Source organism: Dendrobates tinctorius, unplaced genomic scaffold (genome assembly GCF_039654945.1).
Source record: "Dendrobates tinctorius isolate UK_male_01 unplaced genomic scaffold, ASM3965494v1 ptg000112l, whole genome shotgun sequence".
Classification (NCBI taxonomy): Eukaryota; Metazoa; Chordata; class Amphibia; order Anura; family Dendrobatidae; genus Dendrobates; species Dendrobates tinctorius.
The window spans coordinates 1608745-1623793 of record NW_027361780.1 but is presented as its reverse complement, the minus strand read 5'-3'; the positions used below and the strand labels follow the sequence as shown (position 1 = coordinate 1623793).

At 48.1% G+C, this 15049-nt stretch overlaps 1 protein-coding gene across 3 annotated transcripts in view; it reads left to right on the top strand.

Annotated features, from left to right (window-relative positions):
* The first annotated feature begins 6123 nt into the window (after positions 1-6123).
* Positions 6124-15049, top strand: part of NF1 (neurofibromin 1) — a 419128-nt gene continuing 410202 nt past the window's right edge. For all 3 annotated transcript variants that reach the window (XM_073589728.1, XM_073589727.1, XM_073589726.1), the window contains exon 1: positions 6124-6501. In XM_073589728.1, the coding sequence (XP_073445829.1) occupies positions 6442-6501 (60 nt within the window). In that variant the 5' untranslated portion in view covers positions 6124-6441. The remainder of the gene's footprint in view (positions 6502-15049) is intronic.

Sequence of the window (15049 nt, the reverse complement as noted above, 5' to 3'; positions counted from 1 at the left end):
ACTGTTTTCTAGGGCACTTGCACCTGGCCTTAGTATTTTCTAGAGGATTGCTTTAAAATTTAGAGGTCACACAGGGCCACACAGCAGGTGCATTAATAGGGTCACATACGGCAGCAGTGGATCAACATTGAGGTATCAGCAGGATGAGGAGTTTGTGCAGGTTGGGAATAGTACCATTTTGGACAGTGCTGAAAATGTGAGAAGAGAAACGTGTCTTTGTTGTATTCTCTGTAGCCGAGTCCTGGCTGGAGGAGTCGTCATGTCGGTCTGGGCCAGATGGACATGAAAAGACATGAAAAGTGAACGATTCCTTCAGAAAGAATGTCAGTGGTAGGTCATTATCTGTAACTGTGCTGTGATCTCTTATACAGTATGTTCTGTAGGACTGGTATCTACCACTGACCATATGGCGGTAATATCAATGTTGGTCTTTATATAGAGATTATTTTCAGTAACAGCGCGGTCATCTGCTGAGGTTCTCCTACATCCACTATTAGGATGCATCACCCAGTTATAATCAAGGTTACCTGGTTAGGGGCCCACTCAGAAGTTTCGCCTCCTTTGAACCATAGCCACCCTCTGTATATGCACCCCCATAGCCATCCTCTGTATATGCACCCCCAAAGCCATCCTCTGTATATGCACCCCCTAGCCATCCTCTGTGTATGCACCCCCATAGCCATCCTCTGTATATGCACCCCTGTTATGAATAGGTCACCGAGGAGGAGAGCAGGTCCAGGCTAAGCCACAGAAAACCAGAGAGGTTGGTACCTAAGCGGATTGCAGATCCCTGATCCTATCCACACAACTAGCAGTAGCCGTGGAGCGTGCCTATGATGATCCTAGACGCCTCGGCACAGCCGGAGAGCTAACTAAGCCTAAAGCAAGGAGTTGGAAAACTAAACTGCCCCAGAGCAGACCCCAATGGGCTAGATAGCCCCCAAACATATATTGTCGGTGAGACAAGATGAAAACACAAACACAGGCAGGAAAATAGACTGAGCAAATGATGGGGCCCACACTGACTAGACAGGACAGGAAAGGAAAGACACTGTCTGCAATCACGCGAAAAACCCTGCAAAAAGTCCAACATGTCTGATGCAAAAACACTGAAGTCACACGACTTTGCCCCCCACTATATCAGCACTCTGATATATTCTGAAAGCAAAGCAAAAAGAGACCAATCTAACAGGGGATGAAACAAACTGGCACAAGCAGTAATATATGGGCTGTGATTCAGCACAGCCCCAGCCGGAGCTGGCTGACCCGCACCAAGAAGAGATAGACAAAACCAGATCAAATGCAAACAGAATAGCAAATAAACCACTTAGCTGAACCTGCAGGGACAGAGCTGGAGAAATCAGATCTCAGGAGGAACAGGAAGCAAATCACCAGCAGGGATAGAGGGAGTCGGCTGTCTTAAATCACAATCTGAAACCCCAGATCTCCAATCGTCATCATCATTATCAGGTGGCAAGCCTCTGTCAATTAGATCAGCTCCATTACCTCCAGTAACCACCAGAAGGAGCCCAGAAAGAGAACTCGCAACCCCTCTGTCGATCTGACCAGCTCCACTACCTTCAGTAATAACCAGAGGGAGGCCAGAAAACGAATTCACAACACCCCCCATAGCCATCCTCTGTATATGCACCCCCATAGCCGTCCTCTGTATATGCACCCCCATAGCCTTCCTCTGTATATGCACCCCCATAGCCACCGCTGTATATGCACCCCCATAGCCACCCTCTGTATATGCACCCCCATAGCCACCCTCTGTATATGCACCCCCATAGCCACCCTCGGTGTATGCACCCCCATAGCCATCCTCTGTATATGCACCCAAATAGCAATCCTCTGTATATGCACCCCCTTAGCCATCCTCTGTACATGCACCCCCATAGCCACCCTCTGTAGTATGTGCACCCCATCCACAGACAGCTGTTTCGGGGTATTTGCCCCTCATCAGTGGGGAGTATGAAACATACCCCGAAATAGCTGTCTGTGGATGGATACCATGTTTTGGCATAGGTGGTTTCCTTCATTGGAGACTGCTCTTCCCGTGGTTGTTCCTTCCCGGTGAAAGACCTGGCTAGTCATTGCTTGCGTTGAGAAACATGTGATGGTGTCTCCGCGGCTTCTGTTTTGCATGTTTTGCATATTTCCCATAAGGGATGGGGGCAGTGCTCTAGAATCATTGCGTTGAGAAACACGTGACGGTGTCTCCGCAGTGTTGGATGTTGATCTCCATGAGGTCAATCATCCTCATTTTTCACAGTCTTCTACTAGGCATTGCTCCTACTAGCCAGTTTCCTACTCCACACTGATGAGGGGCAAATACCCCGAAACAGCTGTCTGTGAATGGATACCATGTTTTGGCATAGGTGGTTTCCTTCATTGGAGACTGCTCTTCCCGTGGTTGTTCCTTCCCGGTGAAAGACCTGGCTAGTCATTGCTTGCGTTGAGAAACATGTGATGGTGTCTCTGCAGCTTCTGTTTTGCATGTTTTGCATATTTCCCATAAGGGATGGGGGCAGTGCTCTAGAATCACTGCATTGAGAAACACGTGATGGTGTCTCCGCAGTGTTGGATGTTGATCTCCATGAGGTCAATCAGTCTCATTTTTCATGGACTGCAATTGAGACAGCACCCCGAGCAACCCCGAGACCCTTTACCCCTATACAGGGATCTGGAATTACAGCAGAGCCCAGGAGGTAGCTGTCTGTATAAGAGCAGCGGACCAGAACAGGACGGTCGCCAGAAAGGGATAAATTAACGGAACCGTAGGAGCAGTCAGGAGTCCAAGTCTAAACCAGGCAGGCGGCAGAGGTACAAAATCGGCAGACAGTAGCAGAGTCAAAATCCAGGCCAAGGTCAGAGTCTTAAACCAGGAGGGCAACAGAGTGTCATGCCGTTCTGTCTGTATCTGCTTGTTGGCGTGACTATGCATGTGTTTGCTTTAACCCCTTACTCCTTTCCCCCTAATTGAGCTGGGATACTGCTGGCTTTTACCTGTATGGAGCCTGCTCAGTTCCCTGCTCTGCTGCGTAGCTGCACATGTGTTGTTAAGTCTTTGCTCTGCTGCTTGACCATCTGCATGGGTGGTCCCTGGTTGCCGCTGTGGAAGCTGTCCGCGGGTTGTGAGGTCATTTGCAGCTGGTGCATAACTTTCCACGTGTGTCTAGGCTTGCAGACGATGCCAGGTGCTCTAGGCTGCAGTTCCTGCACTGACTGTGCTGCAATGGTTTCTGTGTGTGCTTAGGGCATGCGTGGCCACACCTCCCCTGCTTTTATCAGGGTTAGTGTGTGTACTTGAAATGCTGTCCCCAGCCAATTGCTGAGGGACAGCTCCTTTACAAACTTACCCTGCCCTATGAGCGGGGCAAGAGCTACTCACAACTCACAAAGCTCCTGAACTTTGCCATGTGTGTCTCGTGTCTGTGTCCCTGGTCTGTCTCTGTTTTGGTACCAAAGACCCTGCCTTGATTCCTGCTTTGTCCTTTTCCCTCGCCCTGCCTAGGAGGCGGTATATCCGGGCCTGAATCCATGATCCTGAACCTGTCCTGTACCTGACCCCGTCTAAATTTGCCCTGGCCTGGAGGCGGTGTATCCATGCTTGAATCCTTGATCCTGTACCTGACTATGTCTGAACTGTCTGCTGTGTTATATTCCTGGAATCCATCTGTGTTTGGAGCCTCGCACCCAGTGACGGAGTCTCTTGTAACCGGTGTTCCTGCTGAGCATCTTCTTACCCTGTGCTCTGACTACCATGCGGTGCTAGCTAGCAGGCGCAGCAATCCTGCGGTTCTAGCACCATCACGCTTGAGTTCCTTCCTAGGTCTAATGCCCGGAGCCTGATAACCGCAGTCTGGAACCTGATGACCGCTGCCTGGAGCCTGGAGCCTGATGACTGCAGTGGTGCCTGTAGGTTGTGTTGGATGTCCAGAACCAAACGACTCCTGCCTGTGTCCCGATGTCCCGCCTATGTGTTCCTCGGTGATCCGTTGGTGCCTTGCGGTCCACTGGGTGGTACCCTTCTGCGAGGTGTGGAATCGGGAGCCTGGCATAGCCCTGTTTCGTCTATGTACTGTGACTTTACTTTAGTAAACTTTACGGTTTTGATACCTGAAGTTGTGTGGTGTTATCTAGTCCTACGTGTCTTCTTTGTCCACATGCTCAGCTGCCACAGAATCCCGGTCGCTGCCCTTCCCTAGTTCGGGTAGGCCCTGGTCCCCCTCTGTGGTATAGAACAGTGGTCCCCAACCTTTTTTGCACCAGGGACCGGTTTCAAGCAAGACCATTCTTCCATGGCCCGGCAGGGTGGGGATGGAGGTGTGGCAGGGGAGGGGCTTTGGTCATAAGGGGGCGTGGCTATGGACGCAGTTGTAGTTTAGCAGTGCATATTTATAATTAAATAACATTTATAATATGACTCAACTCACCATAGGTTTTGGATGAGTGCGCCATCACCCCCATCCTTGCCTGCTCCATCACCCCATCATTGCCTTCACCCCATCACTCCCTTCTCCCCATCATTGCCTTCACCCCATCACCCCATCACTGCCGTCTCTCCATCACTCCCATCATTGCCTTCACCCCATCACTGCCGTCTCCCCATCACTCCCATCATTGCCTTCACCCCATCACCCCATCACTGCCATCTCTCCATCACCCCATCACTGCCGTCTCTCCATCACCCCATCATTGCCTTCTCCCCATCACTCCCATCAATGCCTTCTCCCATTACCCCCATCATGGCCTTCTCCCATTACCCCCATCATGGCCTTCTCTACCCATCACTGTCTTCTCATGTCCCCATCGCCTCCAGGGCCAGGCTAACCTACACACACAGACACAAACAGACACACACACACACACATACATACACACACACACACATACATATACACACACACATACACACATACACATACACACACACACACACAGACATACATGTACACACACAGACAGACATACACACACACCACCTCTCTCCTCTCACCTGTCGCAGCATCGCCCGCGCTTCCTCGCTCTGACACAGCAGCGGCGCGCTCCTCTCTGTGTCAGTCAGAGACAGGAAGCGCGGGCGGCGGGCAGGAAGCTGGACGGGTCCTTGCAGCTCCGCTCCTGCTATTCCCTCTTGCAGGCAGCGGAGCTGCTTGGATCGCTCCCTGGCCGCCGCTACACTTGAGAGCAGTCTAAGAACTGCTGCGCGCCGCCCCAGCCCCCGCTAAGCCACTGTCCGCCCCTGGCTCCCCTTGTGTCCGCGGACCGGCAAGGGCACTGCAGCGGCCCGGTGCTGGGCCGCGGACCGGCGGTTGGGGACCCCTGGTATAGAGGGTCCATATTGCGTCCCTGGGGGATGCTCGCCCCTTGCGTGGGGCTGCGGCTGCAGTCGTGACACAGATGTACAAAATCGGCAGGCAGTAGCAGAGTCAAACTCCAGGCTAAGGTCAGAGTCGGCAATAACAAATAACACACTAGCACACTGGGGAAACCAAGATTATATCTGGCAGGCTGCAAGACAGGCCCCAAGGTATTTGAAGGATCAGGCTATCCCTCACAGGCTCACAGTCTGATGATGCCATTTGGACCGCCCCCAGGACCAGGCCAGATGGCGATGCACCAACCCCTTCATGACTGACAGAGGAGCGGAGCCTGCGCCCACCAGGTGCCTGCGCAGGAGCTCCATCTCTGTCACCACCACCCACAGGCGAACCACGGCGCCTCCCAGTGGCCGAAGCAGGAACAGCAGTCCCTGTGTCTGACAGCGACGTGACAGTCCGACGCCTCTTTCAATTTTTGAGGGTTTTCTGCTTGAATAAACTCAACAAATTTTGATTTTTGACAAATCTCTTAAAGTAGGAAAACACCACAAAAATGATCATGGTGTGGGTTGAAGAACCCTATAATCAACCTCTTTGCATGGTGAAATGGCTGCTAACAGGGAGCAATAGACTGCAGAGGGATGTACTTTCCCTCTCATCAGAATAGTTGTTTTTTTAACCAACATTGAAAGCTGTGAAGGAAAAACCCTTCAGAAACAGGAGGGTTAATGCGGTTCCCCCGCCTTTTGTCTGAAGCTCCGCCCACACACCCTGGTCGGCAGACCCTCGCCGTGCGACTGTCACTTGCGCATGCGCGCCTCCTCCCCAGCAGTTGCGGGGCCGAGCAGAGTGATCGCACTTCCGGTCTGGTGTCATGGCGTCTTTGCGGTGATGGCCGAGGGGAGAGCGCGATAGCGGGCAGGAGGAGACGAGGGGGCGGCGGGAGGAGGTGGAGGAGGCGGTGGTGGTGGCGGCGGAGGTGGAGGAAGGGGGAAACGGAGGAGGTGGAATAACCAGCAGCTGTTACGGTTACTGCCATCATCATCATCATCTCCCCTCCGGCGGCCTGTGATCCCCGGGAAGAGGAGGACGGGGGAGACCCCAGGCCGGGGCAATGGCGGCTCACAAGCCGGTAGAATGGGTGCAGGCCGTGGTGAACCGCTTCGAGGAGCAGGTAATTGGGATGGGGACGTGCGTACCGGGAGGAGGAGGAGGGAGTGTTGCTATGGAGGAAGATGATGGAGAGGAGATCTGGACGTGGAGACACGGCGCTCGGCTCCTGTCCTCCCTGCGCTGTGCCAGGCCGGTGCCCTCTCCCGGTGCCAGGCCTGGTTGCCCTGTTACCAGGACGTGCTCACACGGCTCCGCTGCTGCCCATGCCTGACATTGTCAGTGGTAGTAGCTACAGGTGGGCACTGCTGGTTGTTGTAGTGTAACTTGTTCTCCATCCCTGCTCTGTGAGGTCAGCGCTGGACAATCCGTACACAGATGTGGTGAGTCTCTACTAAGGGGCTTGGGTCATGTGTCTCCTGCAGACATGGCTATGTATATGGCAGTTTAGTGACCATAACAGCGACTGTACTGTCAGCCACACTGCACCCCATTCCTCAGGAGGGTCGGCGCACCCCCTTCTTCCCCCCGGCGCCTCAGGAGGGTCGGCGCACCCCCTTCTCCCCCCGGCGCCTCAGGAGGGTCGGCGCACCCCCTTCTCCCCCCGGCGCCTCAGGAGGGTCGGCGCACCCCCTTCTCCCCCCGGCGCCTCAGGAGGGTCGGCGCACCCCCTTCTCCCCCCGGCGCCTCAGGAGGGTCGGCGCACCCCCTTCTCCCCCCGGCGCCTCAGGAGGGTCGGCGCACCAACTACCTCCACTTCAGGAGGGTCGCGCGCCCCCTTCTCCCCCCACACCTCGAGGGGGGGGGGTCAGCGCACCCCCCCCCGCACCTTTGGAGGTACACCACCTCAAGGGGGACATTATTTAAGAAGCAGGAGCATGTGAGCCCCTTGTGACACCCTCTCGTAGCTTCGGCTTTAGACTATGTAATGGTGATAGTAACTTCATGGTGTGGTGCCGCCTTTACTTGCAGGAGTAGTGAAAATCCTCCGAATGTCATCCGGGTGCCATCTGTATTTGTTTATAACATCTGTGTGACATCCATGTTTATACATCTATGTTTCTAAATTGACATGATCATACAGTTTTCCAGGTTGGTAAAAGAAATGTATCTGTAAAATTGGATGTCTCGCTGATCTTCTGTATGGCATCCCCATTTTTTTTTATGACGCGCCTGTGGACTTGAATGGATGGGTTTTGGAAGAGAATAGTGTTTGTTGCAATTTTTTTTTTTTTTTTTTTATTCAGGTCAAGAAAAAAATCTTTCTTCGGTTCATCTGACCTGGTCAGTGATCTCTGTGTCCAACCAATCAAAAATCAGACAGCGCGTCCGTTTTATAGGCTCTTCTGCATGACCCTTAAGGCTGAGACTACAAGGCTACTGTGGCCACAAGATGGCTCACCAAAGTTGCCATGTGCCGCTGCTGCATCGCAGTGTAATGCATTTATGGAGTCTCGTTGTGACCCCTAGTTCCTGCTGCTACAAGCAAAAATTCCATCCGGTTCTTTTTTGCAGCTTTCTTGTCCCAATACCTAGTAGGTCAAAAAGCGACTCCATTCACCTGCATGTGCTGCGATGTAGCAGCGACACATGATGACGTTTGCCAGTCAAAGAGCTTGTTCACATGTGTTTCTGCCGCAGTAAAAGTGCAGCGTTTTACACTAGCAGTAACGTATGAGGTTTCTGAAATGCCCTTGCTGCTTATTTTTTCCTTACAGATATGAACCTTCAAAATCCGTTTTTTCAAATCTGCAGCCTCAGTTCTCAGCGGTTGTGCATCGTTTTCCCCCATACAAATGAATTCGGGGACAAAAACAAGTGAGCATGCAATGAAAACCCACAAAGTGCTTATTTGACTGAAAAAAAGTTTTCTTTGCAGCATTTTTTGCCCCTTTTACATTTTTACAGCTCTGTCGCTGTCAAAATAAAAAAATATGACTCTTGGAGGAAAAAAAATTAAGTAGAGCAAGAAAACATTGGCAGGTCTTAAGTCGAGGGCTTAATGTTAATATTGTATTAAAATTGGCAAAACAGTGCGAGTCTAACAGCCATTCTTTAAGCAAATAAGAAACTGTCCGTGGGAGAAAAATATTGGGCAAGGCTTTTTTGACCCAGAAAAAGTGACAAAGCCATTCACTGATCTTCCCAATCCAGAAGGTAGGAATACTTGTATTAGATTGTAGGGTCCTTTGTTCTGGCAAGAGATAAGTTAAAATATCAATCGAGGAGACTTTTTGATCGTTCATTTACAGCTATAAAGAAGTGCGATTTTGGTACATATGTACAGTAAATTCCTTGACCATGCAATATGCGAAGCGTATAAAGGGAAATAAAGATAAGCAAAGTGTATTAGGAAAACTGAAATAAAATAACAAGCAGACATGGTGTTGTGCTTACAAGGTGCAACATGTCTTTCTAAGGCCTGTTTCACACTTAAGTTTTTCTTACTCCATTGTTTTGCAAAAAAAACGGATCCGCCATTTTTTGGCAGATCCGTTTTTTTTTCCCATTGACGTGCATTGTGGCGGATTTTGACAGATGGTCATCCGTTGCATCCGTTTTTTGACGGGTCCGTCATAATTTTGGCGTCCGCTGTCTTGAGTGGACGGACTATGAAACGTGTTTTGTGTGCGTCGAAACAGCGGATAGCAACCGTTAATTAATTGACGGAATCCGCCAACGGATCCGCCTTTTTATACTGAGCATGCCCGGAAGAATAATTCTTTTATCTCTCTCTCTAAACTCTCTCTCGAAATGGATCCGTTTTTTCACACTCTGGCGGATTTTGACTGACGCCAGAAAACTGAACTGTGAAACAGGCCTTAGAGTTACATGGGGCTTTGTTGTCTAAAGAAAGAACTGGGCCAAGAAGGGAAGATGGTCCCTGGTGTAATAGAGGAATGCAAAGGTCTGGAAGGAAACTACTCGGATACTGTATTAGGACAGGGCCAAGATGTCTCACATTTGCTTCAAGTGGTTGTGACAACTTCCCGACACGCTGTGCTTCTCTGTCTCCTGCAGTCCCATAGACCCTGCACTGTGGTGTAGTGGCAGGCATGCTCACCTGCTGCTGCGTTGATGGCATCAGTGCAGCATCCCAGTGATGAAACCCCCAGCGATCAGCAACTTGGCACCTAAGAGTTGGATATAATTTGGGACAATCCATTTTACAATCAGTCATTTTAAACTGATTAGGTTTGTGGGGCCCAGGTGATGTAGAAGAATAGCTGTATGCCATCTGAACGTGACTACTTCAGCCAGACTAATGTATATTGGGCATCTTTACTCTTCCTAATGGCAGACGTCTGGAGAGCTTATTAACCCCTTCCTGACATCCGACGTACTATCTTGTCCACGGTACCCGGGCCCGTATGACCGTGGACGGGATAGTACGTCTACCGCGATCAGCGGCGCCCACGTGGTGAGCGCCGCTGATCGCGGCCGGGTGTCAGCTGATTATCACAGCTGACACCCGGCACAATGTGTCAGGGGCGGTCACGGACCGCCCCCGACACGTTAACCCCTTGCACACCGCGATCAAACACGATCGCGGTGTACCGGGGGTTAAAGGGAAGCATCGGCAGGGAGGGGGCTCCCTCCGTGCTTCCCTGAGCCCCCCACGGCAGCGCAATGTGCAGCGCTGCTGCGGGGGGCTCCTTTCCTCCAGGCCCCCGAATCCAAGATGGCGACGGGGGCCTGAGGAAGCTGGCTTCCTCAGTGCCTGCAAAGCGCAGGCATGAGGAAGCCGCCTGCAGTGCCTGTGTCAGATCGCTGATCTGTCACAGTGATCTGTTATGAGACAGATCAGCGATCTGTCACAGGACAGTGATGTCCCACCTGGGACTATTTAATAAAGTAAAAAAAAGTGTAAAAATAATTTAAAAAAAATCGCCAAATATATTAGAGAAAAAAAAAAAATATTCCCCCAATAAATCCATTTTTTGGAAATAATAAAAAAAACAATAAAAGTACACATATTAGGTATCGCCGCGTCCGTAACGACCCACCCTATAAAACTGTCCCATTAGTTAACCCCTTTAGCGAACCCCTTAAAAAATAAAAATAAAAAACGAAGCAAAAAATAATGATTTATTATCATACCGCCAAACAAAAAGTGTAATAACGCGCGATCAAAAAGACGCATATAAATATCCATGGTACCGCTGAAAACGTCATCTTGTCCCGCAAAAAACGAGCCGCCACACAGCATCATCAGCGAAAAAATAAAAGTTATAGCTCGCTAAATAAAGCGATGCAAAAATAATTATTTTTTATATAAAATAGTTTTCATTGCATAAAACCGACAAAAACATAAAAAAACGACCTAAATGAGGTATCGCTGTAACTGTACTGACGTGAAGAATAAAACCTCTTTATCAATTTTACCGCACGCGGAACGGTGTAAACGCACCCCCCAAAAGAAATTCATGAAACGCTGGTTTTTGTTCATTCTGCGTCCCAAAAATCGGAATAAAAAGCGATAAAAAAATTCCACGTGCCCGAAAATGGTACCAATAAAAACGTCAACTCGTCCCGCAAAAAATAAGCCCTCACATGACTCGGTGGGTCAAAATACGGAAAAATGATAGCTCTCAATATGTGGTGATGCAAAAACTATTTTTACAATAAAAAGCGTCTTTTAGCGTGCGACAGCTGCCAAACATAAAAACCGCCATAAATAGTAAATCAAACCCCCCGTTATCACCCCCTTTGTTAGGGAAAAATAATAAAATTTAAAAAATGTATTTATTTCCATTTTTCCATTAGGGCTAGGGGTGTGTTGGGGTAGGGTTAGGGTTAGGGTTAGGGGCGTGTTGGGGTTCGGGTTGGAGTTAGAATTGGGGGTTTCCACTGTTTGGGCACATCAGGGGCTCTCCAAATGCAACATGGCGTCTGATCTCAATTCCAGCCAATTCTGAGTTGAAAAAGTCAAATGGTGCTCCTTCCCTTCCAAGCTCTGCTATGCGCCCAAACAGTGTTTTACCCCCACATGTAGGGTATCAGCCTACTCAGGACAAATTGCAAAACAATTTTTGGGGTCCAATTTCTCCTGTTACCCTTAGGAAAATAAAAAATTGGGGGCAAAAATATCATTTTTGTGGAAAAAAATGATTTTTTTATTTTAACGTCCGAGTGTTATAAACTTCTGTGAAGCACTTGGGGGTTCAAAGTGCTCACCACACATCTAGATAAGTTCCGTGGGGGGTCTAGTGTCCAAAATGGGGTCACTTGTGGGGAGTTTCAATAGTTTAGGTACATCAGGGGCTCTCCAAACGCACATGACACCCGCAGACCATTCCATCAAAGTCTGCATTCCAAAACGTCACTGCTTCCCTTCCGAGCCCCGACGTGTGTCCATACAGTAGTTTTCTCCCACATATGGGGTGTCAGCGTACTCAGGACAAATTGGACAACAACTTTTGGGGGTCCAATTTCTCCTGTTACCCTTGGGAAAATGAAAAAATTGGGGACTAATTGATCATGTTTGTGGAAAAAAATACGATTTTTTTATTTTCATGCCCTGGCATTATAAACTTCTGTGAAGCCCTTGGGGGTTCAAAGTGCTCACCACACATCTAGAAAAGTTCCTTGGGGGGTCTAGTTTACAAAATGGTGTCATTTGTGGGGGGTTTCCACTGTTTAGGTACATTAGGGGCTCTCCAAAGGCAACATGACACCCGCAGACCATTCCATCAAAGTCTGCATTCCAAAACGTCACTACTTCCCTTCCGAGCCCCGACGTGTGCCCATACAGTAGTTTTCTCCCATGTATGGGGTGTCAGCATACTCAGGACAAATTGGACAACAACTTTTGGGGTCCAATTTCTCCTGGTACCCTTGGGAAAATAAAAAAATGGTGACTAAAAGATCATGTTTGTGGAAAAAATACGAATTTTTTATTTTCACGCCCGGGCGTTGTAAACTTCTGTGAAGCACTGGGGGGGTCAAAGTGCTCACCACACATCTAGATAAGTTCCTTAGGGGGTCTAGTTTCCAAAAATGGTGTCATTTGTGGGGGGTTTCCACTGTTTTGGTACATCAGGGGTTTCCAAACGCGACATGGTGTCCGATCTCAATTCCAGCCAAAAACGTCAAATGGCGCTGCTTCCCTTCCGAGCTCTGCCATGCGCCCAAATAGTGGTTTACCCCCACATGTGGGGTATCAGCGTACTCAGGACAAATTGCACAATAACTTTTAGGGTCCTGTTACCCTTGGGAAAATAAAAATTGGGGTGAAAAGATCATTTTTGTGGAAAAAATATGATTTTTTTAATTGTACCGCTGTACGTTATAAACTTCTGTAAAGCCCTTGTGGGTTCAAAGTTCTCACCACATATCTAGATAAGTTCCTTGGGGGGTCTAGTTTCCAAAATGGGGTCACTTGTAGGGGGTTTCCACTGTTTAGGTACATCAGGGACTCTCCAAACGTGACATGGCGTCCAATCTGAATTCCAACCAATTTTGCATTGAAAAAGTCAAACGGCGCTCCTTCCATTCTGAGCTCTGCCATGCGCCGAAACAGTCGTTCCCCCCACATATCAGGTATCTGCGTACTCAGGACAAATTGCACAATAACTTTTGCAGTCCAATTTCTCCTGTTACCCTTGGTAAAATAAAAAAAATTGAACCTGAAGTATTTTTTTTATGAAAAAAAGTTAGATGTTCATTTTTTTTAAATATTCAAAAAAATTCCTGTGACGCACCTAAAGGGTTAATAAACTTATTGAATGTGGTTTTGAGCACCTTAAGGGGTGCAGTTTTTAGAATGGTGTCACTTTTGGGTATTTTCTATCATATAGACCCCTCAAAGTGGCTTCAAATGTGATGTGGTCCTAAAAATAAATTGGTGTTGTAAAAATGAGAAATCGCTGGTCAACTTTTAACCCTTATAACTTCCTAACAAAAAAAATTTTGGTTCCAAAATTGTGCTGATGTAAAGTAAACATGTGGGAAATGTTAGTTATCAAGTTTTTTGTGTGCCGTATCTCTGTGATTTAAGGGCAAAAAAATTCAAAGTTGGAAAATTGCGAAATTTTCAAAATTTTCGCCAAATTTCCATTTTTCTCACAAATAAACGCAAATTATTTAAATGAAATTTTACCACTAACATGAAGTACAATATGTCACGAGAAAACAATGTCAGAATCACCGGGATCCATGGAAGCGTTCCAGAGTTATGACCTCATAAAGGTACAGTGGTCAGAATTGTAAAAATTGGCCCGGTCATGAATGTGCAAACCACCCTTGGGGGTGAAGGGGTTAAGCATTTACATTTTAAGATGCATTCCATGATTTTTTTTTTTTCCCCATCCCTGCAATCCCCTCCTAATTATCACAGTCCGTCTGCACTTGTATATCGTGTACTTCCATGTAGTTCAGCGTTCTGTCCTTTCTTCAGAATCCATATTGATTGACAGATTTTAGCATGCATTCTTTTTCCTCTATGCTCTATCAATCCCACGATGTATCAGTACAGGGTCACATGGGCAGCTAGAATTGTTACCATCTCTGCCTGCTGTGGGGGCAGTGTGTTTATCCCTTCTTTATAGTTTATTAATAAGCTAATAGATAAGTATACAGTCAGTGACAGGAGCTGTGTAATTGTCATCTGGATCTGTGATGTGGGTTTCTTCCCCCGTGGAGACCATGCAGTTTCATGGTGACCGAGATGGTTCCCCCCCCACTTTCAAAAACATAAAGGCATGCATTTCTCAGACTACCATGTCTTCACGTTTTCTCAGGGGGTACCATGTGTTCACATGATCTAACTGAAGAGGAGTATACCATGAATTTTCAAATACAAAGGAGCAACTAAATAAGGGAATATTAGTTGAAATATATTAGGGGGTCTAGTGACTGAATAAAACCCAAAAATCACCAGACTAATTTAGCTAATTTTTTAACTTGTTTGGTAATTTTCTCAAAGGGGTTTTCCACTTTTAAAAAAGTGGTCCATAACCAATTGTAGTCATGTAAGATAAAAACTACGATATCTAGTGTTTGCCCTCCCCAGGTCCAATACTATTCGCCGCTGCTCCGGTTTCTGTTTTTTCTGATTGCAGCAATAATATTGCGATTACAGCCCGCATCTCTGCTGCAGTCAGTCATTGGACTCCGCTGCTTGTGCTGTCTACTTCGGCAGAGCCGCTGTGCTCGGTGATTGGCTGAATCAGTGATCGCCGCCACAGCCTAAATAAGGAGGCCAAGCAGAGGGAAAGGGCTGGCGCTGGACCCGGTGAGGGAGAGTACTATGTCTTTATTCAGGATTGCAATCATTTCTGGAGTTTCCTTTTCTCTATATACTACTACAAAACAGTAGTTTGTAAAGCAAACGATATTTGATATTGTCACATCTATAAGAGTCTTGGCTGTCAAACTCAAAACTTCATTACGGTAACTTGTACAGTATTCTCCCGTTGGCCCTTTCAAAATGGGATTGCGGTGTCTTAGACTATGTGCACATGCTGCGGATTTTTCCGCGGGTTACAATCCGCAGCATGTCAATTCTTTGTACGGATTTCGCTGCGGTTTCACACCTATCCATTATGAGGTGTGAAACCGCAGAGCAAAACAGCAGGCTAATCCGCAGGTAAACCGCAGGACTTTTGTCC